We start from the raw sequence: 22,692 nt of genomic DNA on the forward strand, positions 1-22,692 counted from the left end.
GTGTCGCTGTTGCTCTCTTGATTCCACAGTTACCTGAAGAGGCAGTGACCGCCATCTTCCAGGTGGGGAAGTGGGTTCAGAGTGCTCAACCAGACTGCTCAAAATTGCATGCTTACTGATCCGCAGGAGAGGTGGGATCCCAACCGTGTCATTCTGATTCCAAAGCCGTGCACTCTGCACCCAGGACCTCACCCACCCCCGCCTGCATCTCTGGGGTGATGAGCCTTACTACAGCAGGAGGGCTTCCTTAACTGCTGGGCAGAAAGTCCTCCTTTTTGCTGGTGGCAGCCCCTCATATAGGATCACCTGGAATACTATAGTACTTAATATATCTAAGGCTGTATTATAGAGGATTTAGCCTCAACAACAACTAAAAACCTCTCTAACATTCCCAAAACAGAGCTCCTTCCAACAAGCTCCTGCCCAGACTGTGTAACAGAGGTAGCTGGTTGGGCTGGGACAGGGTCTTTCCTGGCGTAAAATGGGATAAGGTACATGTCAAGTAAGAACTCAAGAAGGTGCTAAAGTTCCAAGTCTTCTCCTAGTGATCTTACAAGCACCAGTCCACAAAGCTCCATGGACCCTGTCCCTCCCCCAGGCTTTGGTAGAGCAGACACTGCCTGTCAACAGGAATCTGGGTGCAGCCTGCCCCCAGCACCCTCAGTTCTGGACATAGATGCCACCTCTTCTGCAAGGCCATTCTGATAGCTCTATTTCCAACTCAACCCCAGCCCCAGCAACCTGAGGCAGTCTGAGCTCTGTGTTGAGGAGATTGACGACTGTCACCAAGGAGCTCTGGGCTCCCTCCCAGGTCTCCTCCAATCCCTGTCACACGCTCCACAGCCATGTCCAGCACCAAGGCCCCAAGTGTTCTCCCTGCAGCTTGGGAACACCTGGCATTGAGGGCCTCTATTGCCATCTAAGCTGTGCTGTGTCCCTGCCCCCAGACCATATGGACAAACCTGTAGAAGGGACAGCGTGAGGCCAGCACTGCATCAGCCTGCCGAAATCCCCTCCAGCACAGGGCATTGCCAGCAAGCTCCCGGATGGTCTCCAGCGTCTTGCGCTCACAGGGATGAGCCTCAACCCTGCAGTCTGTGTGTACGAGGCACACAGATGAAGAAGACATGGGAAGTCAGGGTGCTGCTTCCCTACATGCACCCCTGCTCCCCAGAGCAGCATTCCTGGGTTCAGCCCCCACTTCCAGCTGTGGCTTCTGTGGCTTCTCTCAGGGTACCTGGGCTCTAAGCATCTCCTCTGCCCAAGTCTGTCCCATGCGACTTTCATAGACCGTGCACATGTGTACTTTCTATGTAGATGGCATCACTTTGGCTTGAGTGGACCCTGACCAGGGGGTTTAAAATGCAGGTGCATGCTCCAAGCCCAAAGCTTCCTCAGGCTACACCATGCTGACCAAGGAATGGGGAGCAGACTTGGCTCTTTCTCCTCAGAAGAGGATGGAGTACTGCCAATTCTAGACCTCAAGCCTTAGGCTACTACCTCCTTCCTCTCTCCTACCACCAGATGCTCAGAGTCTTCAGCTAGGAAACCCATAGAACAAGTAACAGGGCAGGCTAGGACAGAGGCTGGTGTTCCTCTCAGCTCTTGCCTTAGGAACCCTGCCCACCCCATGTCCCCATTCCTTCCTTGCAAGGGTACTACCTCCTGAGCAGGGCCATCCTACCTGGTGCAGCGGGGGTGCAGAGGTTGGAGCTGCCAAGGGTGCTAAGGAAGCCATTGGTGGCGTCCTCCACCTGTTCAGCCAACAGCACATGCTGCTCCCTGGGCTCGCTGGCCAGTGTGTGCAGCTCTTCCCACCTGTGCCAAAAATTTCCAATGGCCCATGGCACCATACCCATCCTCCTCCTGCTCACCCATCTCCTGGACCATGGGCTCCTTTTGGACAGCACTGTCATCCTACTCACCCAGAGGCCACTTTGCAGTAACTTCTTCTAACTAGGATAAAGGTGAGGACCAAGAAGGAGCCCACAGGAATCAAGGAAACCCAGCCACGGGTCTCCATGTGCACATGGTAAAATTCAACAACATCCCTGGAGGATGGCCTTAAACCTTCAGAACCATCAGCCCATACTTGAGACATCATACCAACAGATTCAGCTATCTACTTTTGTGAAACCCATGATGATAAGAAAAGCAATGAGGAAGCAAGTGAAAGAAAGTAATTTGAAGCAGAAGCAAGAGAAGAGCAAACACAGGCAGTTAGAAATAGAAAACATATCAAGTATGGTAAACAGTGAGCAGAAGAACTCCAAGGCCAACAAGGAGAGGCTGTCTGGGCAAGGCAGACAGTGTACTTTGATGGCCAGTGGGCATTGCTGTCAGTGCCCAGGACAAAAATGATGTGGGGCATGATGCCACTAGGGCATGAAGAAAGGGTGAAACGATGTTGACAAAACACTTGGTAAGAAGATGGGGCAGGCTGGGGGTGTAATTCAGTGGTAGAACACTTGCCTAGCATATGCAAGGCCCTGGGTTCTACCCCCAACTCTGCAAAAAAAAAAAAAAAAAAACAAAAAAACGAGGGTGGGGAGAGAGTAGTTAGTGACGCATAAAAAAGAACCCTGCCATTGAAAATTCAACAGAATACAGATTTGGCAATGGGGCAAAAATTTCATTTATCTCTAAAACTCCCTCATACAAAACTCCCCATCTGACTTGATATGAAGTAGTCATTTTTCCCACTCCCCAGTCAGCACACAGAAGGGGGCTTTTCTGGAGCAGTGCTGCCTGGCCCACCCTCCATTCCCTGGCCCAGCAACCGTTTCTCAAAAGCTTCCCAAGGAATTCAAGTGCTACATAAAGCTGAGAACCATCAGGAAAGGGGCCCGATGAATACTGAGGTGGAGGGAGAGGGTAACCAGAATGTTTTCAGTCTCACACACAGTCAGGTCAATCTAACCTGATTAGTGGCTCTCAAACCTTGGTGGGCATCAGAGCCACCGAGAGCGTGATAAACCACAGGCGGAAGTGCCCTGCCTCAGAGGTTCAGATTCAGTGGAGTGACCAAGCACATATATTTCTAAGTCCCAGGTGGCCTAGGGAGCACCCTTGAAGAACCACTGGCCAACAGCGCCTGGCCTTTTACTAGGAGTGGGGAGGAAGGGGTCAGGGATTGCTAGGTGGGCAGCTCAGGTCTCCCCAGCTCCTGACCAATGTGTCTTGACTTCTCTAGGCCATTGCTGTGTGAAGTGTGGTCTGTGGAGAGCACAGATCCCCAGCCTGTTTAACGCCAGCTCAGAGCTTGGCAAGACTGACACAGAGAGCAAGCAAAGAGCAACTAACTGTAAAGTGGCTGGACAGAGCTACTGTACTTCTGGTGAACAGTAAACATTGGAGCTTATATGTTTAATCTCACTTTTCTACTAATTAACTTTCATTGTATCCTGATTTATTTTCATTGTATGCTAATCCATGGTGGATTAGGAGAAAAAGCAACTGGTACATCGCTACAGAGAGTTTGAGAAGCACAAGTCCAGCTGTCAGCAGGACAGGAAAGCTCTGGAAGGAGACAGGTGTCCCTGTGTGGCAGATACCATGTTTGTCAACAAACCTTTGGGTGACCACTATCTTCACAGTTCTTGAGGCAGCAGCACTGGGTGGGAGGAGGTGGGCAGAGGATCAGAAAGCATGCCCTACTCTCCTTCCACTTGCAGACACAGAAGCAGCCCATGAAGGGTAAGGCAGCCTGTGCTAAACAAATTTACAGGCAATGACAATGAGATGACAGTGATGACACAATCCTGGCTATCCCTACCCTCGGCCACTCCTCAGTCTCCTTCATGCTGCGTCCTTCCTCCGTCTGATCTGCCCGTGCTGGGCATCGGTCCCCCACCTCTGCACTCGCTCCCTAGGTGACCTTGGGCCTTAGACACTCCCTAAGGTTGCCCTCCATCTGTCCTCTCTCCTGTGCTCCAGGTTTTCACAGCCACTGTCCACTCAGCTTCTTTACTGAGCCTTCCCACCTGCATCTCAAACTGAACCTGTGTGAACCAGAACTCAAGCTACCTTGTTTTTCTCAGGTCTGATTTTCTCCTGGGTTAGTAAATGTCACCACCACTAGCTCTGGTGGGTCTCAGCCCCAAGTCCTTCTCTTACAATCCACATCAAAGTCACCAACTGCTTCACTGCTCTGCCTTCAAAACATTCCCAAGTCCAACCATCCCTCGGCAGGCCCACGGCTACCCCCTGCTTTGAGTCATAATCATCTCTATGTGAGCTGCCCCCAAAGCCTCATACCTGTTCCCCTGCCTACTTTACCAGGCTACTCTGTACGTGGCAGCCAGTGTGATCTAAAAACACCACTTTCCTGCCCAAACCCTCCGAAAGCTTCCCATTCTACTCACAATAAACTCCAAAGCCTTCACCAATATCTATACCAAAGTCTTTATGACCCAATCTTGTCCTCCTCGTCTGTCTTTTCTTACGAATCTTCCCCTTGCTTGTTGTTGGTCTCTAGCTCCTCCCTGGATGTTTTGCTATTCCTGTAACACACCAAGCTAGCTACTACCCCAGGGCCTTTGCACTTACCATCACCTGACTCCCTTGCTTATCTTTGGAAGGCTTATTCACATCACTCAACTTTCTGCTTAAAAAATCAGCTCCCTGAAGAAGCCCTGGAAGAGAGGTAGCTGCCCTCTCTCTTTACCATAAGTCTTTAACCTTTCACTCTACTCTCTTTTTCTCCTTTGTGTTTTATGCCCACCTGAAATTATGTTTCTTATGCATTCACTTATTTATTATCTAGTTCTTTTCCTAGAATGGAAAGTCCACGAGGTGGGGGATTTGTACTGCTGCCTTTGCATCCCAAGAACCTAGAATAGTGCCTGGTGTGAGAAAGAAACCTATATTAATTAAGAGAATGATAATATACCAAAATTAATAAAGACATTTCTAAGTGCAGACACCATGCCCAGCCTTTAATTCCCACAACTGGAAATCTTTGGCTTGGGTATCACACCCATTGTTAGGGTTGAGAGTCTTGCAGGTCTCTGCCCCTCTCCGCTAGGAGGCAAATTTGCCCAGCACCTGAACAAGTGTGGCAAGAGAATGGCAGTGAGTCACAGACCTCCTCCCCACCCTCAGCACCGAGAGGGTAGGTGAACCCAGACCTGTCAGAACTGAATCACTAGAAACTGGGATAATGGGCATCCTTTCTCCAGGGTAGAGTTGTAAACACAGGAGCTGGGGCAACTACCCACAGCCCCAGCTCCCACTTCCTGGGAAAGGCAGGCTGAGAAGACAGGCCAACACACAGTACAGCACAGGTGCTCAGTGGACAGAGAGGAGTTTGTTTGTTTGTTCGTTTTGGTGGTATTGAGAATTGAACCCAGGGCCTCTTGCTTGCTAAGCAAGTGCTCTATCACCTGAGCCATGCCTCAGACCTTTTACTTTTTAGTTTTTTTTTTCAGATAAGATTTCATGTTTCTGCTTGAGCCAGTCTTGGACTGTGATCCTCCTACCTCCACCTCCCAAGTAGCTGGGATTACAGACATGTGCCACCATACTCAACAGAGAGAATCTTAATGGCATTGAAGCCCTGGCCCACTCAGAGGGACTGCTAACCCACTGGGATGTGGCGGGGGGCACAGTGAGATGACTCCATGAATTTCTGTTTCTGCCCAAATGAATTTGAGTTGTGCTTCTGGTTGGTCAGAGAGAATGCAAACTATTAACTTCCAAATGTTGGGATGCACCATGTACCAAAGCCAAAAGCAGCAAAGTGAGGGGAAAAAAGAACGATGCAAGGACCAGACAGTGTTCTCAGCTCTCCTCTCCTGCTGCCACTGTGAATGAAGGCTCTAGGCTCTCTCAGTCATGTCCCAGACTCCAGTGGACTCCCTGAGGACTGACCAGAATGACTGAGGCACTTACCTGGGGAACCGGACCCCCACAGCAAACACGGTGACTCCCTTTTCCTTCAGCTGCTTGGCAGGTAGTGCCATGTGCCCCTGGGACTTCCCATCAGTGACAATGATGAGGAGCTGAGGCACAGAACCCTTTCTGCCCCCAGGAAACCCTCTACGCAGAAGGTGTTTCAAAGCGAGGCCTGTCTCTGTGCGCCCTCCTCTGGGGAAGGCAGGAGGAGGAACAAAGGGAGAAGAAAGTCAACAAGGTAGGAGTGACCATGGGAAGAGAGCTGGAAATCAATGGGCTCCTGTTATTTGTGACTCCAAGTAGAGATTCAAAGAGACAATTCCACCATCTAAACCACCATAATGGGTAGAAATGAACCTTTTCCACAGATTTGGGCACACTCTACTCATCACTGTCGTGTTACGTAATAATGCCATTCTTCATGCATGTGGGTGCTTTTCTTTTTTCTCCCAACCTCCAGGGATGACTCCAGGCTGACAACTCTCATCATCTAACACCCACCTCCCAATCCATGTGTCACCCCCCTTCTTGTCATGGTTCAGCATCTTGGAGGTTGAAAAAGCAGAAAACTGAGCTTAGGAAGGGTCTGTATTCAGTAAAAATCCATGGGGTGGGGCTTTGCTGCAAGGGTTTGATGGGAATTTTCTCATGATCAAAGCCCTGTGGGTCATGTCCAGCCCCTGAGTTGGGTGCTGGAAGGCTGAGCTGTCCGACCACCTTCAGATCAGGTTACCAATGGCCCAGTGTCAAGGAGACCGTCTAATCCTCACAGTCTCATTGTAGGGGCTGCTGACTAAACTTGGAATCTCAACAGAATTTCAGATAGGAGGCTCACGTTGACAACCCTTCAGAAAGAACACTGCTGGCTTTGAGAGTCAGATGAGCAGAAAACAGTGATTCAATCAACGGATTTGAGATTGCTGCATTGTTACCCCACTGTGACCAAACCTTTCAGTGATGACAGCACCTCTGAAAACAGACCATTGTAGCAGCTGGTGCAATCACTGTTATGGTTAACTGTGTACACAGAGGAAATCCCAAGCTAGAGTGTCCCTTGGAAATGCTGACTGACCACAGACCATAGAGGGAGGGCCCATGTGTACCCTCAGACTGTACTCTGACTCTACATGCAAACAACACCTGCCTTCGACTCAGACCTCTTGGAGGAGCCCACCATCACTCCATCACTCTTCCACTGTGAAAACGCTCAACCAACAAGAAGCATCAGCACTGCATTGGGGTGTGTGTGTGTGTGTGTGTGTGTGTGTGCGCTTGCTTTAACTTAAACTAAAAATAGCTATTTCTCATGCAAATGTAACACAAGTCTCCCTGCCCAGGCATCTTTCTTGACTGGTCCCCTTCTAGCAGCAGCTCAGGAATCCAGGGTCCTTTCGCTCTGTGGTCCCACCTTCCATCCTTGCAGCCCTCCAAGTCCTCTGCATCCTCAGAAAGATGAGGAACGAGCATGAAGATTGTGTCTGGGAAGAATTTATGGGCCAGACCTGGAACGTTCTTCACTTTTATTGCTTTTATATCTTATGTAAGCTCTCACAGGGCAATTTTCTCTGTGCAGTTCCATTAAGTTAATACACAACCAGAATGGACACCTACTAGAACTGAGATCCTTAGCCTACAAAATGGAGTAGCAACTCCATTGACTTAAAAACCACTTACTTTTTTCAACCCACCAGTATTTATTTCAGTTAGACAGAAGAAAGATAGTAAAACAAAGACCAGGAAATATAACATAATCCCATCCCTCAAAGAACTCTCAGTCCAAGTGAAGAAATAGCAATACAAAAACGCAAATTCAAAAGTTAGGAGGAGTGAGCCCGTTATGGGGTGGAGCTACAGGGAACAGGCCACAGAGCAAGAGTGTCTGAATGGGGTCTTAGTAAACCAGCTAGTTAGGAAAAGAGGAGGCTGTGCCATAGAAGCAAAGACACAGGTGAGCAACACTGGCTGTGTTCCTGGGCTAATGAACAGAGCTTGGCTTTGACAATGGGCTATCATAGACGGGTAGAGTCCACCAGTGTCACTGAATCTCAATGCCATGACCAGCTCACCTTGTGCTGAACAGAACATTAGACACCAAAAACAAGCAAGAGGATTCTGATTTCACCAGCACTCCAGTCTATAATCTTCCCTGGGGGCTCCTGAAAGAGCAGGCTGTCTCCTGTGTCTAGGGGTTAATATTGGCAATGGGCTTCCACTGTGTGCCAGACACTTCACGCACCTATTACTGAATGTAATCCTTACAACTATGGTAAGAGGTGCCAGAATTATCCTCACTGAACACAGGTGGAAACTCCTGTTCAGAGAACGCTGGTAATAAGTGTTAATATTTATTGAACATTTACATGCATGTGCTAAATTCATGTGCTGTGAATTCTCACATGATCGTCACCATAGCTCTCTGATATCCGGGAATTCAGAGAAGGAGAGGGAGTTCAGAGAAGGGTCTTATCTAAGGTCATGCAGGCTGGTAAACTTGAAAATGAGACATTCTCTGAGTCTCAGGTTCCTTCCATGTTAGAGTGTGGAAAGGGACAGTATTTTTAGAGGAGTAAATGCTGTGCCCAGCACCTCCTAGGATCTCATGGGTATTCTCAGTGGTAGATACCCTCATGAACCACCAAGCAGCCCACTGTGAGTTTATCTTTGGAGTTTAGGCTCAAATTCTAGTGTACGTAAAAATCCCCCAGCTACTTAACAACATAGATTCTCAGGTCCTGATCCCAGAGTCCAGATTGACAGGTGTGTAATGTATGACTGTCTTGAGAATCTACATTTAAAGCAGCACCACTCACCCCCAAGTGTTCTGATGCGGGTGAGCCAGCCATGGAACAGACTTTGAAAGATACGTCATGAACACCCCACTGTAAGCACAGGAAGTTGATTATAGCTTTCTTCTTTTACTCAATAGACAAAAACCCTACAATCAACTTTACTGTTTCCTTTTGGGGGATGGGGAATGACTAAACACATTGTGGTAGCTGAATTCTTTGGATTATTCTATAATCATTAAAAAGGATCACCATGAAAAAATAATACAGCTTTATGCAGAAGTACACACCAAATCTTATTAAGTTGGAAAAAGGGACAAAATGTTTCATAATTCTAACTCTTCTAAAAGCTATGATTAAACATTAATGTGGCTGGAAAGCAGCTAAAGAAGGCTCTAAAAGGTTTCTGGTTATTATGGTAACAGAGCCATAGAGTCCTGACACAGATACAGAGGGTTGCAAACAATTTAGGTTCGGAAGACTCAGGGCTGCATTACTGTGAGATTAAGGCAGTGAGCGGGCAAGCCTGTGCATGCCAGCTGGCCAGGAATCCTGGCATTCATGTTTTATCTGATTTTATGTCATCACATGTGCTATCCTAGGAGACCTAACTAGAATTGTTTTTGAACTTTTTGCAAAGTAGCAATAAGGTAGTTGTCATGGTGGTTTCTTACTGTCTCAAAGCACTCTTTCAGGGAACCACCTTGGTCTGGAAAGGTAGGTGGCCCTGGGTTTGGGTAGAGCTGTCTTGATCAAGCCAGCATTGAAAACTTCACCACAGAGAAAGGGTGAAGCACCATGGGGAGATCTCCACTTTCATCAGGCCAACACTCCTCTACTCTGATGCACGTGAGTCGGTCTTCATTTTTATTGTCTTCAGTGACCCCATGACGATGGCCAAAAATGAGATACCTCTTTGCCTCCTTTGTTGCCTTCTACAGTCACGCTACAGTACATAAGTCCTAACCACACACATCCCCAAAAGTAGAGCTGAACTTGGTCAGATACTTAGAGACTTTGTCTTCTACCCCTAGCATCATTTTCTGGCACATTCTTAGTATCTCCTGAGTTGTCATGAGTAACACTCTCAACACAGCTGAGAAGTGGCTCAAATGACTGTTTGGGGATGGTGAAGAGGTGTGTGGGAAGAGGTGGAAAGAACAGCTGGGTGAGGCCCAGTACCCTCCTCGGTAAAATGAGGGGTTAGGGTAGATGCTAGATGATCTCGAGTGTACCCTTTGTGCCAGTTCCTTGTAATTTGCTTCGTTTTTCAGATGAATCATTAAAATCAAAGTCATCCAAATGGTCTTTTGACTTTCAGTCCTAAAATTGAGCCAAATGTACATTTTTTCTTTTTTGCAAATACACATTATATGCAATGTGCATTTAATGGGTACAGCAATTTTCTATCATTGCCTTAATGATATGATTTATATACCATAAAATTCACCCTTTTACAGTATACAACTCAGAAATTTTAAGTATGGTCACAGAGTTGTACAACCATCATCACTAAGTCCAAAACATTTTACCACCCGAAAAAGATCTATTAATAGTCATTCCTAATTCCCCTAATTCCCTTTCTCCATCCATATACTTGTCTGCTCTATTCATTTCATAAAAATGAAATCAAGGACTTGAAGCTCAGTGGTAGAGCTCTTGTCTAGCATGTGTGAGGCCCTGAGTTCTATCCCCAGCACTGCAAAAAATTAAAAAAAAAAAAAAAAAAAGAATATATGACCTTTTGTGTCTGGATTTTTTTTCACTTAACAATGTTTTCAAGGTCCATCTTGATGTAGCATGAATCAGCAATTCATTTTTATGCCTGAATGCTATTCAGTTGTATAGACACACCACATTTTGTTAGTCCCGTCATCAGCTGTACTTTGGTGTTATTTCCATTTTGGAGCTGTTACAAATAGTGCTACGAACATTAGCGTACAAGTTTTTGTGGGGGCACGTTTTCAATTCTCTTGAAGTAGAATTGCTGAGTTATATGGTATATAACATTTTAGGGAAATGTCAAATTGTTTTCAAAGGGGCAGGCATGACTTTATAATCCTCCAGAGGGTTCCAATCTTTCTACATCCTTGTCAACATCTGTACTGTCTTCTATGTCAGCCTTGCTGATAGGAGTGACATGGCATCTCACTGTGGCTCTAATTTGCATTTCCATACTAAGTTATGATGTTGAGCATGTTTTCATTGTCATTTGTGTATCTTCTTTGGAGAACTGGTCTACTTGAAAGTTTTCTGTTGGTAAGGAAAAATGAAATTATGGCATTTGTTGGAAAATGGGTGGAACTAGAGATCATCATGCTGAGTGAGGTAAGCCAAGCTCAAAAGGCCAAATATCTTATGCTCTTGCTCACTTGTGAAACCTAGACCTAAAATGACAATGAAGATAATAATAGGGAACGTGAATGTATATGGGTGACTGTCTGGGGGGATGAGCAGGAGGGGGGGAGGGGAGAGGAATGGATACTGAGAGGTGAAGAGGATGGAGGCACGTTGCATATATGCATGTGAGGACAGCATGGTGAAACCTACCAATTGGTGTTTGAAAAAGGGGCAAAGAGAGAGGCAAAATGGGAATATAACAGAGGGGGTGAACCTGCTCAAGGTACACTGTACACATGAATGGAATTATCCCAATGAAATCCCCTTGTATTATTAATGTATGATAATTCAAAAAATGTTTTAAATAATAAAGTTTTCTTTTGGGGGATGATGAAAATGTGTAAGAAGTTACTAGGGTAGTAATTGCATAACTCTACAAATATTTAAAACCACTAAAGTGTAGGTATTAAATATATGAAATTTATGGCATATAAATTGTATGTCAAAAAAGACTTTAAGACTGAGTATGTATAAATCATAGATGTGTGTGGGGAGATATTTTTTTATAGTGTAGATCCCTAAGGATCACTGGTCAAAACAGACAGTGACTCAGTAGATCTGGATGGGAACCCAGCATCTATACTTGTATATTCCCTAGACAATTCTAGGTGATGCTAAGACCTCATATTGACAAGTGCTGCTCTGTGCTGCTCTGTGATATAGAAGGAAGGCCAAGACTATTCTCTATAGGAAATCAATTCCTGGAGGTCCCAAGAGCAGAATGCCCCAAGGAAAAAAGGAAAGGCCAGTGTGCACTAATATATTTTTTAAAAACATATTATTGAGCTTTTCCAATTGAAATCTTCCCTGCATATGACTTGCCTCTCTTCCTCCTACTCAGGGCACTGATGAGCGGAGGAAAAGGCTGGGATAAACAGTCTAAAATAAAGTCACCTTATCTTAGGGCTTCCTGGGGCCTGCAGGGTCCCCACAGTTCCTGCTGTGCCCAGTGTGGGACCTCTGGTTTTCTTAAACACTGGAACATGACAGAGACCTCATACTGAAAAAAGAACCTCAGGGGTCAAAGCCTTTGCAGCTGAAGGTGACAGCTACAAGTGGCTGGGACGATGGACCTCAGTTGTACTTCAGTGGACACAGGCACCGGCTGATCAGAGACCAGAGCAGATCCAGAGAGCAGAGTGGTAAGGGGCAAGTCAAAGTCATTCTTCTGAAGGACTTGTGAAGACATTGTGTGGGGTGTGTGTGCCTGGGAATAAATGTACATATGCCTATTTTCATGTATATAACACATTCATATATATAAAGATTATTGTGTGAACATGTATAATACACATATAAAATACTTATGCATAAAATTATGTATATAGATGAGCAAACACACATCAGCTGACTTGTAATGTGCATAAAGTCATGCCCCTGCTATATACATATATTTATACAGTGTGTACACACATGACATAACAGCTATTCACCATTGTAAAACACTCCTAGTGATAAGAAGGGCACTTACTCCTTTTAGACTGCAAAAATGAGACAGAGAGCAGTGTGCTGAACTACCCAAGCTGCAGTGGTCTGCACCGACACCGGGACTAGGACTCAGCAGTCTTCCCATCAACCCATGCTGCTCACCCCAGCCTAGACCTTCAAAGCATCTCTCTCCTAGGTAACTGACAACAACTACATCTAATAACTGCAAACATTTTGTTTTACTTGCATTTAAATTCCCACCTAGACATTATCATGCAAAAATAAGGGGCAGCCCTGAGAAGAGAAGTTTTGGTACCCACTATACATAGCTGGGGACCACAAGCAGCCCACAGCTCTCTCAGTGAGGCCAAGAGCAAGGCCAATTCCCTCAAAGGAGCAATCTTAAGGGCAGCTGGCTTCATCCCAAGCACACGGTATCTGATCATACATACTTGAAAATCATTTTCTTGATCTCAGCCTTGACTTCCTGTTGGGTTGAGAATGCATCCAAGGGGAATTCCAGATGAGGAGTGGAGCCGAACTGGAATGCTCCCACTCTGACCTGCAGCAGGAGACAGGAGGGCCAGTGGCCCCAGACTGGGGTCAAATTATAAACATTCCAAAGAGGGAAGAAAGGAAGAGAAAGGCTACCAACCCTGCCTCCTGGCCCAAACAAGTATCACTGCTGGAGCTTTTGCCAGTTTCCTTGAAAGAAGGCTCCAAAGGGCAGCTGGAGAATCTGGAAGGAAATGGTCAAACCCACTGAATTCTTCAGTGACAGCCCCAATTTAGTATTCTCGACAATGCTGCCCCCCCAAAAAAGCAGTTACACACTCTGGCAGCTTTCTCAGGGGAACTATGAGCCGCTTTAGAGCAGGGCTCTGCTCACACCTGCTGACTGCCTTCCAGGCTCATGTGCTGTTGTGTGCATTCTCATGCATTAGCTCAGCTGATCCATGAGGCAAAGTTAATGCCCATATCACTGCTGGAGAGACAAAAATGTGCAGAGGACATGATGCAAGGATAGTGTGCAAGGGCTTACGTGCACAGGGCTAGCAAGAAAAGAGGCCTGGTTATTGGTCTTGGAGCCCCTGGTCTTCCCTAAAGCCCTTTATACAATTTGCCTTCTCAGAAGCCAACAGAGGCCTTTAGAAAAATACTTGCTGACCCACTGAGGGTTGCACTAATCCCAGCCACCATCACTGGTGACTCACCGCTAACCACAACCACCAGCCCCCGCTCCCCCCCACATACTTTGGTGGGTGATCAGCTTCTCCCACCCTGTTCCTGCCAACAGGAAAGTCCAGGTCTCTAGATCAGAGAGTCAGACTGGGAGACTATCAACCCCCAAAATGGAGACAAACAATACTGGAGCTGAAGTTTGTGACAGTGCTTGGAAATCCAAATAGATTCTGTGTCTTAACTGAAGAGGCCATAAGAGACTACCCTGTGCCTTGCAATACTGCAGATTGGGAAGCTGAGTAAAGTCATGATGTGTCTTAAACAACAAAGGCCATAAACATTCAGGTTTCCTCTTAAGGGTCCAAGCTCTGCTCTTAATCCTTTGTTCTCCAAAGCTCCCGGAGACACTATGTTCTCTGTTAACTATTTTCATGACTAAGGTCATTTCTGGCAAAGATTTTCAATTGGCCGATCTACATTTAATAATTACATGGTCTTTTGCCCCCTACTTGATCCCTTAGCAGGTCTGGAGCTTGGGAAATGAAGAGCTGATGCCCTCAGCTTGCAGAACTGGCTTCCCATAGGCAAGAAGCTGTGGGGTGTCTTAAGCTGGAAGAAATTTAAGTCTTGCATGGACATGTAAGGAGATGGATGGTGGATGACAGAAGAATGGACAAACTCAGGAAGAAGTTTCTAAGAAGGAACCCTTCCATCTTTTCCCTTGGATTTAGAGTCTGATAAAAGGGGGAGGATGTCAACTCAGTGGGGAAAAGATGATCTCATCAGCAAATGATTTGGGGACAACTGGTTAACCTCCTACAAAACATTAAAGGTAAATTGCAAATGGATTCAAGATTTAAGTGTGAAAAATTTAACCATGAAAGTTCTAGAAGCACTCTTGGGAGAAACCCTTTGTAACTTGAAGTACAAAAGGCTTCACTATCGATTAAATACAGCCTTTAATCCTTTAAAAGTTATAAAGGAGCTGGGTGCCTGTGGCTCACACCTGTAATCCTAGCTGCTTGGAAGGTTGAGGTTAGCAGGATCACGGTTGTAGGCCAGCTGGACAAGAAAGTTTGTGATACCCCATCTCAACCAAAATACCTAAAATAGTAAGCTGAGCATAATGGCATGCACCTGTTGGCCCAGCTACAGTTGGAAGTGTAAAATAGGAGCATCGTGCTCTAGGCCAACCTAGGGCTGGAGGAGGTATGGCTGAAGCTGTAGAGTGCCTGCCTAGCAAGTGCAAAGCCCTAAGTTCAAACTCTGTACCATCAAAAAAAATAAAATAAAACTGTAAAGGAAAGGCTAAATCTGACTATACGGAAAAAAAAAAAAAAACTTTCTGCAGGTAAGACACACCTTAATGCAACCAAAAATTACAGACAAAATGAAAAAAAGAAATTATTCACAACTCATGCTGGGGACCAATGGTTTGTTTCCTCAATATATACAAGAGTGTTCAGAATTGATGTATAAAAGGTCAACAATCCAAGAGAAAAGGGGCAGAGAATCAGAGCAGAGATCACAGAAAGGAAATACAAATAGCTTTTTAATGGAAAGATGTTTGCCCTCACCATGAAGATATACCATGTTTCCTGTCAGTTTAGTGCAGGAAAAAAAAAGCACACAGATACAATGCCTGCAAAGGGAACAAGCATTCTTTAAACATAGCTGGTACAGCATCCATGGAGGGCAATACTTACTGAACGCTGAAACCTGTTGAAGTCATTGCAAGAAGGGAGAAGAGGGAGATCAATGCAGGAGAAGAACCAAAATGGGATACAATATATACACATATATGCAAATGTCACAATGAAACCTCCTGTATAACTTTCATATACTAATAAAAACATTTTTTAAAAAGTGCACATTGCTTTGGGAATTTATCCTACAGACACACTTCCACACGTATGAAATCAAGATTGTGGTGTATTTGTACTAACAAACGTCCATTAATAGAGGACTGGCTAATTAGACCTCAGTATATCCTTATGCTGGGACATCAATTAGCTGTAAGATGTGGAAATTTTTCCAAGATCATGTGATAATAATAATAAAAAGATAAGGGAGAGACAATACATAGACCAGGCCTCCCTTTGTGAAAAAGGGGAACATAAGGATATGCATTCATACTGATTGTATTTGCAAGAGGAGACTCTGGAAAATGACTCAAGAAAACAGGCAGGAGGGTCTGACAACTGGAAAAATGTGTGGGCAGAAGATTTTTCACTGTGCATCTTCTTACTGAACCATGTAAATGAATTACTTGGTGAAGAGAAAACAAAGAATCTCTCTTGAGACCAACAGCGAGGTCTATTTACTTGGGTTAAACAGGAAGGATACAACTTCAAAACAAAACATGCAGGAAACAGCAAAGTCAGTAGTGAAGGCATTTGATTTAATTGGTGGTTTGGGAGCCAAATAGCTGCCTTTCATCTTCCGTTTACAGTGCTCTCAGAAGCAAGCCCGCCCAGATTTCTCACCACACTGCAAGCACTTTGCTCCAATCAGTCTCTTAGAGCAGGAAGTGACTGTCTCAGCTTTGGGTGTTGAGAGGAAGACTTCTAACACCTGAATCCACCTCAACAACAAGCATCCACACAAAGTCCCAATTTAAAGCTACTTGAAAATTTCTTCCTAAAAACTCATTATAGAAAGCAAAACAAAACAAAGTGCAGAGAAAATCCCTTGTACATAGAGACAACAAAAAGGAACACAAAAAATGCAGGCAAAACCAAACCAAAACAAAACCCTGAAGTCACAAAATTACAAGACACTCACTCACTCACCCAGACACCATTTCCACTGCTCCCAACGTCTTGCTATGAGTGTCTTTCCCATTTGCCATGGATAGCAGGTGTGAATTCTGAGTGTCATCACCTCATCCTACCCCAGAGGCTGTCCACTGGGAAAGACAGATGGTCTAATGCAGTAAGTCTTGGGTCCTGGGCTGAGAGTCAATAGCTCCAGCTCCTCTACACTTAGCACTCTTTTGAGATTGCCATCACTTTGCCTCTCTGAGTCTGTTTCCTTATCTGTAAGACATGCTTGTAATCCATACAGCTCTTCTCTCCCAATTTGCCATCCTCAGGGGTCTCCATGTCACTGATTTTTGGAACATACCACATTAATGCCAAGGTCAACAGTGTTTGAATTTTAGCTACTTCCTTCAGAAATAATTAGTAAAACTTCTTAGGGAATTGTTTTAAATGTAAGGCTCCTTTAAGGTCTATGCTAGGTTGACTTTATGGTTAGAAACTCCTGGCCACTTGTGTCTAGACCAAATGACACCTGCTAGTATATGCATACACACACTGTGCCTGAGGTTCAGCCCTCCAAAATGACATACCATTCTACATAAATCCCGGTCCTCATTAAAAGCCATGTTTGCTCCTAAATCCTAGAGATTCTACTATGATTTACTCAGGAATGTCATCTTGGAAAACCACTTCCTTCCTCAATATGTATGTGACTAGTCTGTAATTCAAATAATTATGGCTTTCCAGACCAAAACACCCTTCTTAAGTTTTTGATTTTTGGGTAGATTCACATGGGTCAAAATCCAGAAACTATCTCTAAAGAAGTCTGAGTTGCTGGGTCTCCCGCTGGACTTGTTCCCTATCTGCTCAATTCCCACCCTCGTCCCCAGTAGGAACCACTACCCTTGGCTTCTTACAAACCATCCCATTTCTCTATGCACACACAAAGCAATTACAATTCAGATTCTCATTCATCCTTCATTTTTATATAAAAAAAAGCAACTTGTTCTACACACCTTTTGCACCTTACTTTTTAACATTTATTTGTCCTGGTGTTTTCCTTACTCGCTGTGCTCAACGTTTCATTTCATGAAAACACCGTAATGGACTTACCTACCCCTACCAATGAACGTTCAGACTGCCTGAAACCTTTCATAATTACAAATACCACTGCCATGAGTAACTGTATGGGGGTTAGTTTTGCATGGGAGGCAGTACCTAGAGACAAATTCCTGAAGAGGGGTCAAGCCTTCATCATTGTGATGGATACTGTTGGGTTGTCCCATGGATGTTGCACCAGTTGGCACTCTCGCCAGTTGAACATGGAAACACCAGTTCTTTAAAGGCTTGTCAACAGAGCATGTCACCAAACATTGGATTTCTGCTAACCCACTAAGTGAAAAATGTATGTTGGTCAGAGATTTACTGTTGCAACAGGTAAGATTTGACATTTTTTCATATGCCTAAAGGCCATCTGAGTTTTGCTTTCAGGAACTACCTGTCTGTGCTCACTGCCTGTTTTTCTACTGGGTTATTCAAAAATGCTCTTTACAGAAACAAGAGCTGCAACTACCACACTCTGCTGGCATTATCACTTTCTGTTTGAAGCCAGGAAGAAGCAGCAAAGATGCTGCCTGGGTTCACTCAAACAGAAACAGATCTTTTCCAGTGAACAAAGTGGCCAGGAGCTGTGCTTCATATCAACACTCTAGTCTGCTCAGCATGTGTTACCTTCTCATTGTTCTGCAAACACAACTTCTCTTTCTAGAGGGAAGCCAGATCCACAGGTTCCCTCTCCATCCCAAAACCTGGGTGAGTGCTTGACTCAGGTCTGGCTAGAGACTCTTCTTACTGTGACTGGTCAGCAGATGGTCATGTCACCTAAGCCTGCTCAGTTAGAGCCCTCCTGGGAATTCTGCCAGATCCACAAGGAAAGAAGCCTACCACTTTCATTTTTCCTGGGGTCACTAGCTTGAAGGACAACACACAGCAACTTTGCTGTGTGTGGAGAACCTGCCTGGGGAAGAAGCCAATCAAAGAAAGCAAAAGTGAGAGGAGAAAGAGGGAAACCATCTGATAGCCTCAACTGAGCTCTTGGACCCCACTGTGCCAGGATTTGCCCCATGGTCTTTCTAGTCCCACAAGATAGTAGGTTCCCTTTTCTGCTAAGATTGGATTTCTTTCACCTACAACTAAAGACATCCTGATACAGAGATCAACGAGGCTGTACTCACCCTCTCAGGGCTGATGTCCAGGGCCTCACAGATGGTGATGGCAAAGTGTTTACATCTCTCAAAGCTCCCTTTCCCGATGCTGTGAGAGCCATCTAACAGAAACAGGACGTCCAGTGTCGCCGAGCACCACATCACTAGAGAGAGCAGAGCAGACAAGTGTGGGGGAACTAGATTCTCCCATATTCCTAAAACTTCCATGTGTGGGCCTGCTGTGAGCTCTCGTCCAGCCACACTTTGAGATCGGTGAGGAGAGCGTCCTGGGCCAGCCATGGACCTAGCCCTGAAGGGGTAATGATCTGGTCTAGTACAGAGCCAGGCACCCTGACGTGTGAGGTAGTATGACTCAAAAGTACAAGTAGAGAAATGACCCAAGCCTTGTATGCACATATGAATAAAATTAATTAATTAATTAAAAAAAAAAAAAAAAAAGAAAGTACAAGTAGCAAGATCCAGCAATGGCTCTGCCTTTCTAGACCAGCTCTGCCTGAGATGCTTTAGCTGTACTCATTATTTTAATACTCACCCTGAGAGAGAGAACTATTTTCTTAGTTCTTTGAAAACTGTATTCAGACTTCATTCCCATATCATACAATTCAACATTTTTAGGGGATTTACACATCACCCCAGTCAATGTTAGAACATTTTTTTTATCACCTCAGGAAGAAATCCTGTACCTTTTAGCTATCACAACCCCAACTCCCCATCACAACTCTAAGGAGATTTGTCACTTTTACTCCTGACGGACAGATGAGGAAAGCAGAGTGCAGGGTAATTCGATAACTTTCTAGGATCAAAATCCCTGGAAGAGGTGGAGACTGGAATCAAACTTGTCTGTCTGCCCACCCCAACCTCACAGGAGGGTGTGAGGGGGAGTAGGGTAGTCAGAGAATCACCACGGAGATTGCGCCCCAAGAGGCACTATGGGAACTGCAAGCAAATGAGAGGTTGCACCAGCAAGGGAAGGGCCAAGGAGGGATCAGTGTGTTGGTGTGGCTTGAGTACACAGGAGGAGGGTGACTGACATGGAAGAGGAAGGACTACGACGGGAAATGAAGGTGGCTGGACAGATGATGGTCAGGTGACAGCAGGCCTTGATATGCAGGCCAAGAAATTCATCAATAAAGGTTTACTGAGGCTATTTTTTGTTGGGAGTTTTTAAACTTATTTTTTCCAAGGAGAGTCATCGGAGGGCCCCATCTGAGGAGAATGAAAGGAAGCTGGGAGTGGAGTGGAAACTGTTAGGAGAAATATGGTTTCCCTTGGGTCACTCTCATGGAAGTCTGAATGGGTGTTTGGAAGGGTAGGTAAACTCAGGCTTACTTTTGCTGGCAACTGCAATCTTCCCAACGGTCTCCCTGCTCACGTGGACTTCCTGAAGAGAGACTGATGCGGATGCTAGGAGAGAAAATATCAGAAGCAGTCATGAAAAGGTAGCATGGGGAGGAGACTTCACGTCCATATTATGCAACCAGAATGAACAAGTGACAGGGCAGAAAACAGGAATGTGGGAGTCCAGTGATATACGAATCTCAAAAATCACCACATGGAGGGCTGGGGGTGTAGCTCAATGGTTCAGTGTGTGCTTAGCATGCTTAAGGCCCTTTGTTCAAACTCCAGTACCCCTGGCCAAAAGAAAAAATGGGTAGCATTAAAAGAGTACTCCACCTCTATGAGGTACTTTTGTATTTAGATTTGAGTATTTTGAAGAGAAATACTAAAAATACCCCATATGGAAAGCCTGTGATTCTGAAGACTTCTGCCCTTGGTTAGGTTGGGTGTGTCTCTTCTGAGTGGGACTCCTTACATTATATCCAGTACATCCTTAGAAGGCCCCCAAGCTGCAGCTGGGTTTCTCAGGCAAAACATCTCATTGTCATAAAAACTTAACCTTGGATGTGAACCAACAATTCGTAGGAAAAACTGACTCATGGAAAAGCATGAGGGAAAGTGTTCAAACAGGTGACAAAACACTTGAATTCAAATAATTTGAAATGTGAAAACGTGTCATCAAATTCCAGATTAAAATATAATTAGGACAAGATTAAATCAGGAAATTTTTTTTCCCCAACGGTGGTACTGTAAGTTGATACAAGCCTTCTGGAAAACAATTAGACTGAAATAAGAGTCATGAAAATACTTATTCTCTTTGACTATATAGCATTGCACCTGAAGACTGATCTGAAGGAAAAACAATTTTAGAGAAGAGGAAATGTGCACAGAGACCCTCTCTTGTAACGTTTTTCATGCTTGAGAAATGTCGGCCACAACAAATAGACAGAGAGGCTTATGGGTAAATGTTGATGTATTTGTGTCATGCAATTAATATGAGCAAGGTCTAAAAAGATCTGGAGTAGGAATTTCATGGATTTTGTTTTTGTTCTTTTCGATAGCCAGTAAAATGATAATGGTATATGAGCAATAGGTAACAATTTTAAAAATAAAAACATCTAGGCCAATGATGTAGCTCAGTGAGAGGGCTTGTCTAGTATGTAACAGGCTGTGGGTTTAGTCTCTAGCATCAAAAAGTAAACAATACTAATAAAACTAAACTCTAAAGGCAGGGGCAACATGCCAAGGAAGCCCCAGGACTGCTGAATGATGAATCACCTGAGGGTAATGAGGGGTCACCTGGGGGAATATTTTGAAAAGTCAGCAGCACTGTACATGGTGAATGTCTAGCAGAAGTGTACACATAGCTTCCAATCAATGTTGCTGTCCATGAGCAAGCACAGAGGGAACAAACCGTGGTGGCAGGGCCTGGGAGCAAGCCCAGGTAGGGGGCAAATGAAGCAATGCGAGAATGAGCCCCACTGAAGACAGGGGTAAAAGGAGAGGGAGCCAGGAAAGGAGGAATCACACAACATAGTCAGCTGGGCTCATGGGATTTGCAACTGCCAGGAAAGTGATTAAAAGGGAGACACCAAAAGATCACATTGGGTTTTGGGGGGTGTAATACCAATGCCCAATGTTACTGGTCAATCAGTTCACTCAGCAACTGCTGGGCTAGTCCCCAGCTCTACCTTCCATGGCTCCTTTCTACTCACTAGGCCCTGTGCAAACAAAGCTGGTCTCTATTTCTCCCCTCATCTTGTCTTTGAGGAGAGAGCTCCTGCTTACCTGATATGCTCTCCCCTGTCTCTATTCATGCAGACTAGGTCAGTACACTCAGCCAGCATTTAGCTCAGTGGTCCAAAGCTTTGGACATCAGGTCCAGGACAGTCTGCCACTGCCATCTGCCACCAGAGGCAGAAACAGGATAAACTTCAGAAGAAGACAGTAGACTGAATTAAAGAATAGCTTCTACCTCCATAAATAATGAGAGCTGTTGGGACAGAGACAGGGGCAGTGCCACAAAGAAACAGGCTTTTTGTTTCACTGTATCAGAGACCATCAAGAGCCTACCAACTGGTGGAGGCCACTGCAGCTGATCTCATAATGGGGGCTATTCTCATGGATTCATGGTCTCTTTACCCCAGCTCCCTGGAAGCTCCCCAAGTGCAAAAACACTTCCCCTCTTCCATCCTCAGAGCTGAGCCTAGCTCTGCTGCAGCACATAGGTGCTAAGGTTTCCTTAAATGAGCACATGAGATATTGACAAAGGGTCCAATAGCCTAGGAATACCCAAGACCCTGAGGAACAGAAAATACTGTTCCTTGGAGGATGGGGCAACTCCACACTAGAGACCACTCACTAAAGATATCACTCAGATAATGGGACTCTTCTGTACCACATACTCAGCTGTTATAGCTGGTGCCAGGTTTCAGGTATGTCCACCTTGAGCCTGGGTGACATCCATCATAGTCCCCATGATTTACCTCGGAACTCTGCAAAGGTCCCCAGAACAGGGTGCTGCTTAATGTCTGGTTGCTATCGCTACTTCTAACCAAGCTGGCAGCCTCTCCTAAAGATCATCTGCAAGGTTCCAGAACTCTTCTCTCCAGGGATGGGTGATGCTAATGAGCAGGCAGGACTGGGAACCACTAATCTAGTCAGGCACTTTCACTT

The 22,692-nt window shown here is 45.2% G+C and overlaps 1 protein-coding gene across 2 annotated transcripts in view; it reads right to left on the reverse strand.

The window, feature by feature from the left end:
* Positions 1 to 22,692, reverse strand: part of Vwa2 (von Willebrand factor A domain containing 2) — a 43,033-nt gene that overhangs the window by 10,521 nt on the left and 9,820 nt on the right. The window contains exons 3-9 of one of the 2 annotated variants that reach the window (XM_074078255.1): positions 20,008 to 20,082; positions 18,688 to 18,821; positions 12,962 to 13,071; positions 8,706 to 8,774; positions 5,893 to 6,087; positions 1,685 to 1,818; positions 963 to 1,095 (exon numbers count right to left, since the gene is read on the reverse strand). In XM_074078255.1, the coding sequence (XP_073934356.1) occupies positions 963 to 1,095; positions 1,685 to 1,818; positions 5,893 to 6,087; positions 8,706 to 8,774; positions 12,962 to 13,071; positions 18,688 to 18,821; positions 20,008 to 20,082 (850 nt within the window). The remainder of the gene's footprint in view (positions 1 to 962; positions 1,096 to 1,684; positions 1,819 to 5,892; positions 6,088 to 8,705; positions 8,775 to 12,961; positions 13,072 to 18,687; positions 18,822 to 20,007; positions 20,083 to 22,692) is intronic. The other variant, XM_020178189.2, reaches the window with a different exon arrangement.

This window comes from Castor canadensis, chromosome 7, assembly GCF_047511655.1.
Source record: "Castor canadensis chromosome 7, mCasCan1.hap1v2, whole genome shotgun sequence".
Classification (NCBI taxonomy): Eukaryota; Metazoa; Chordata; class Mammalia; order Rodentia; family Castoridae; genus Castor; species Castor canadensis.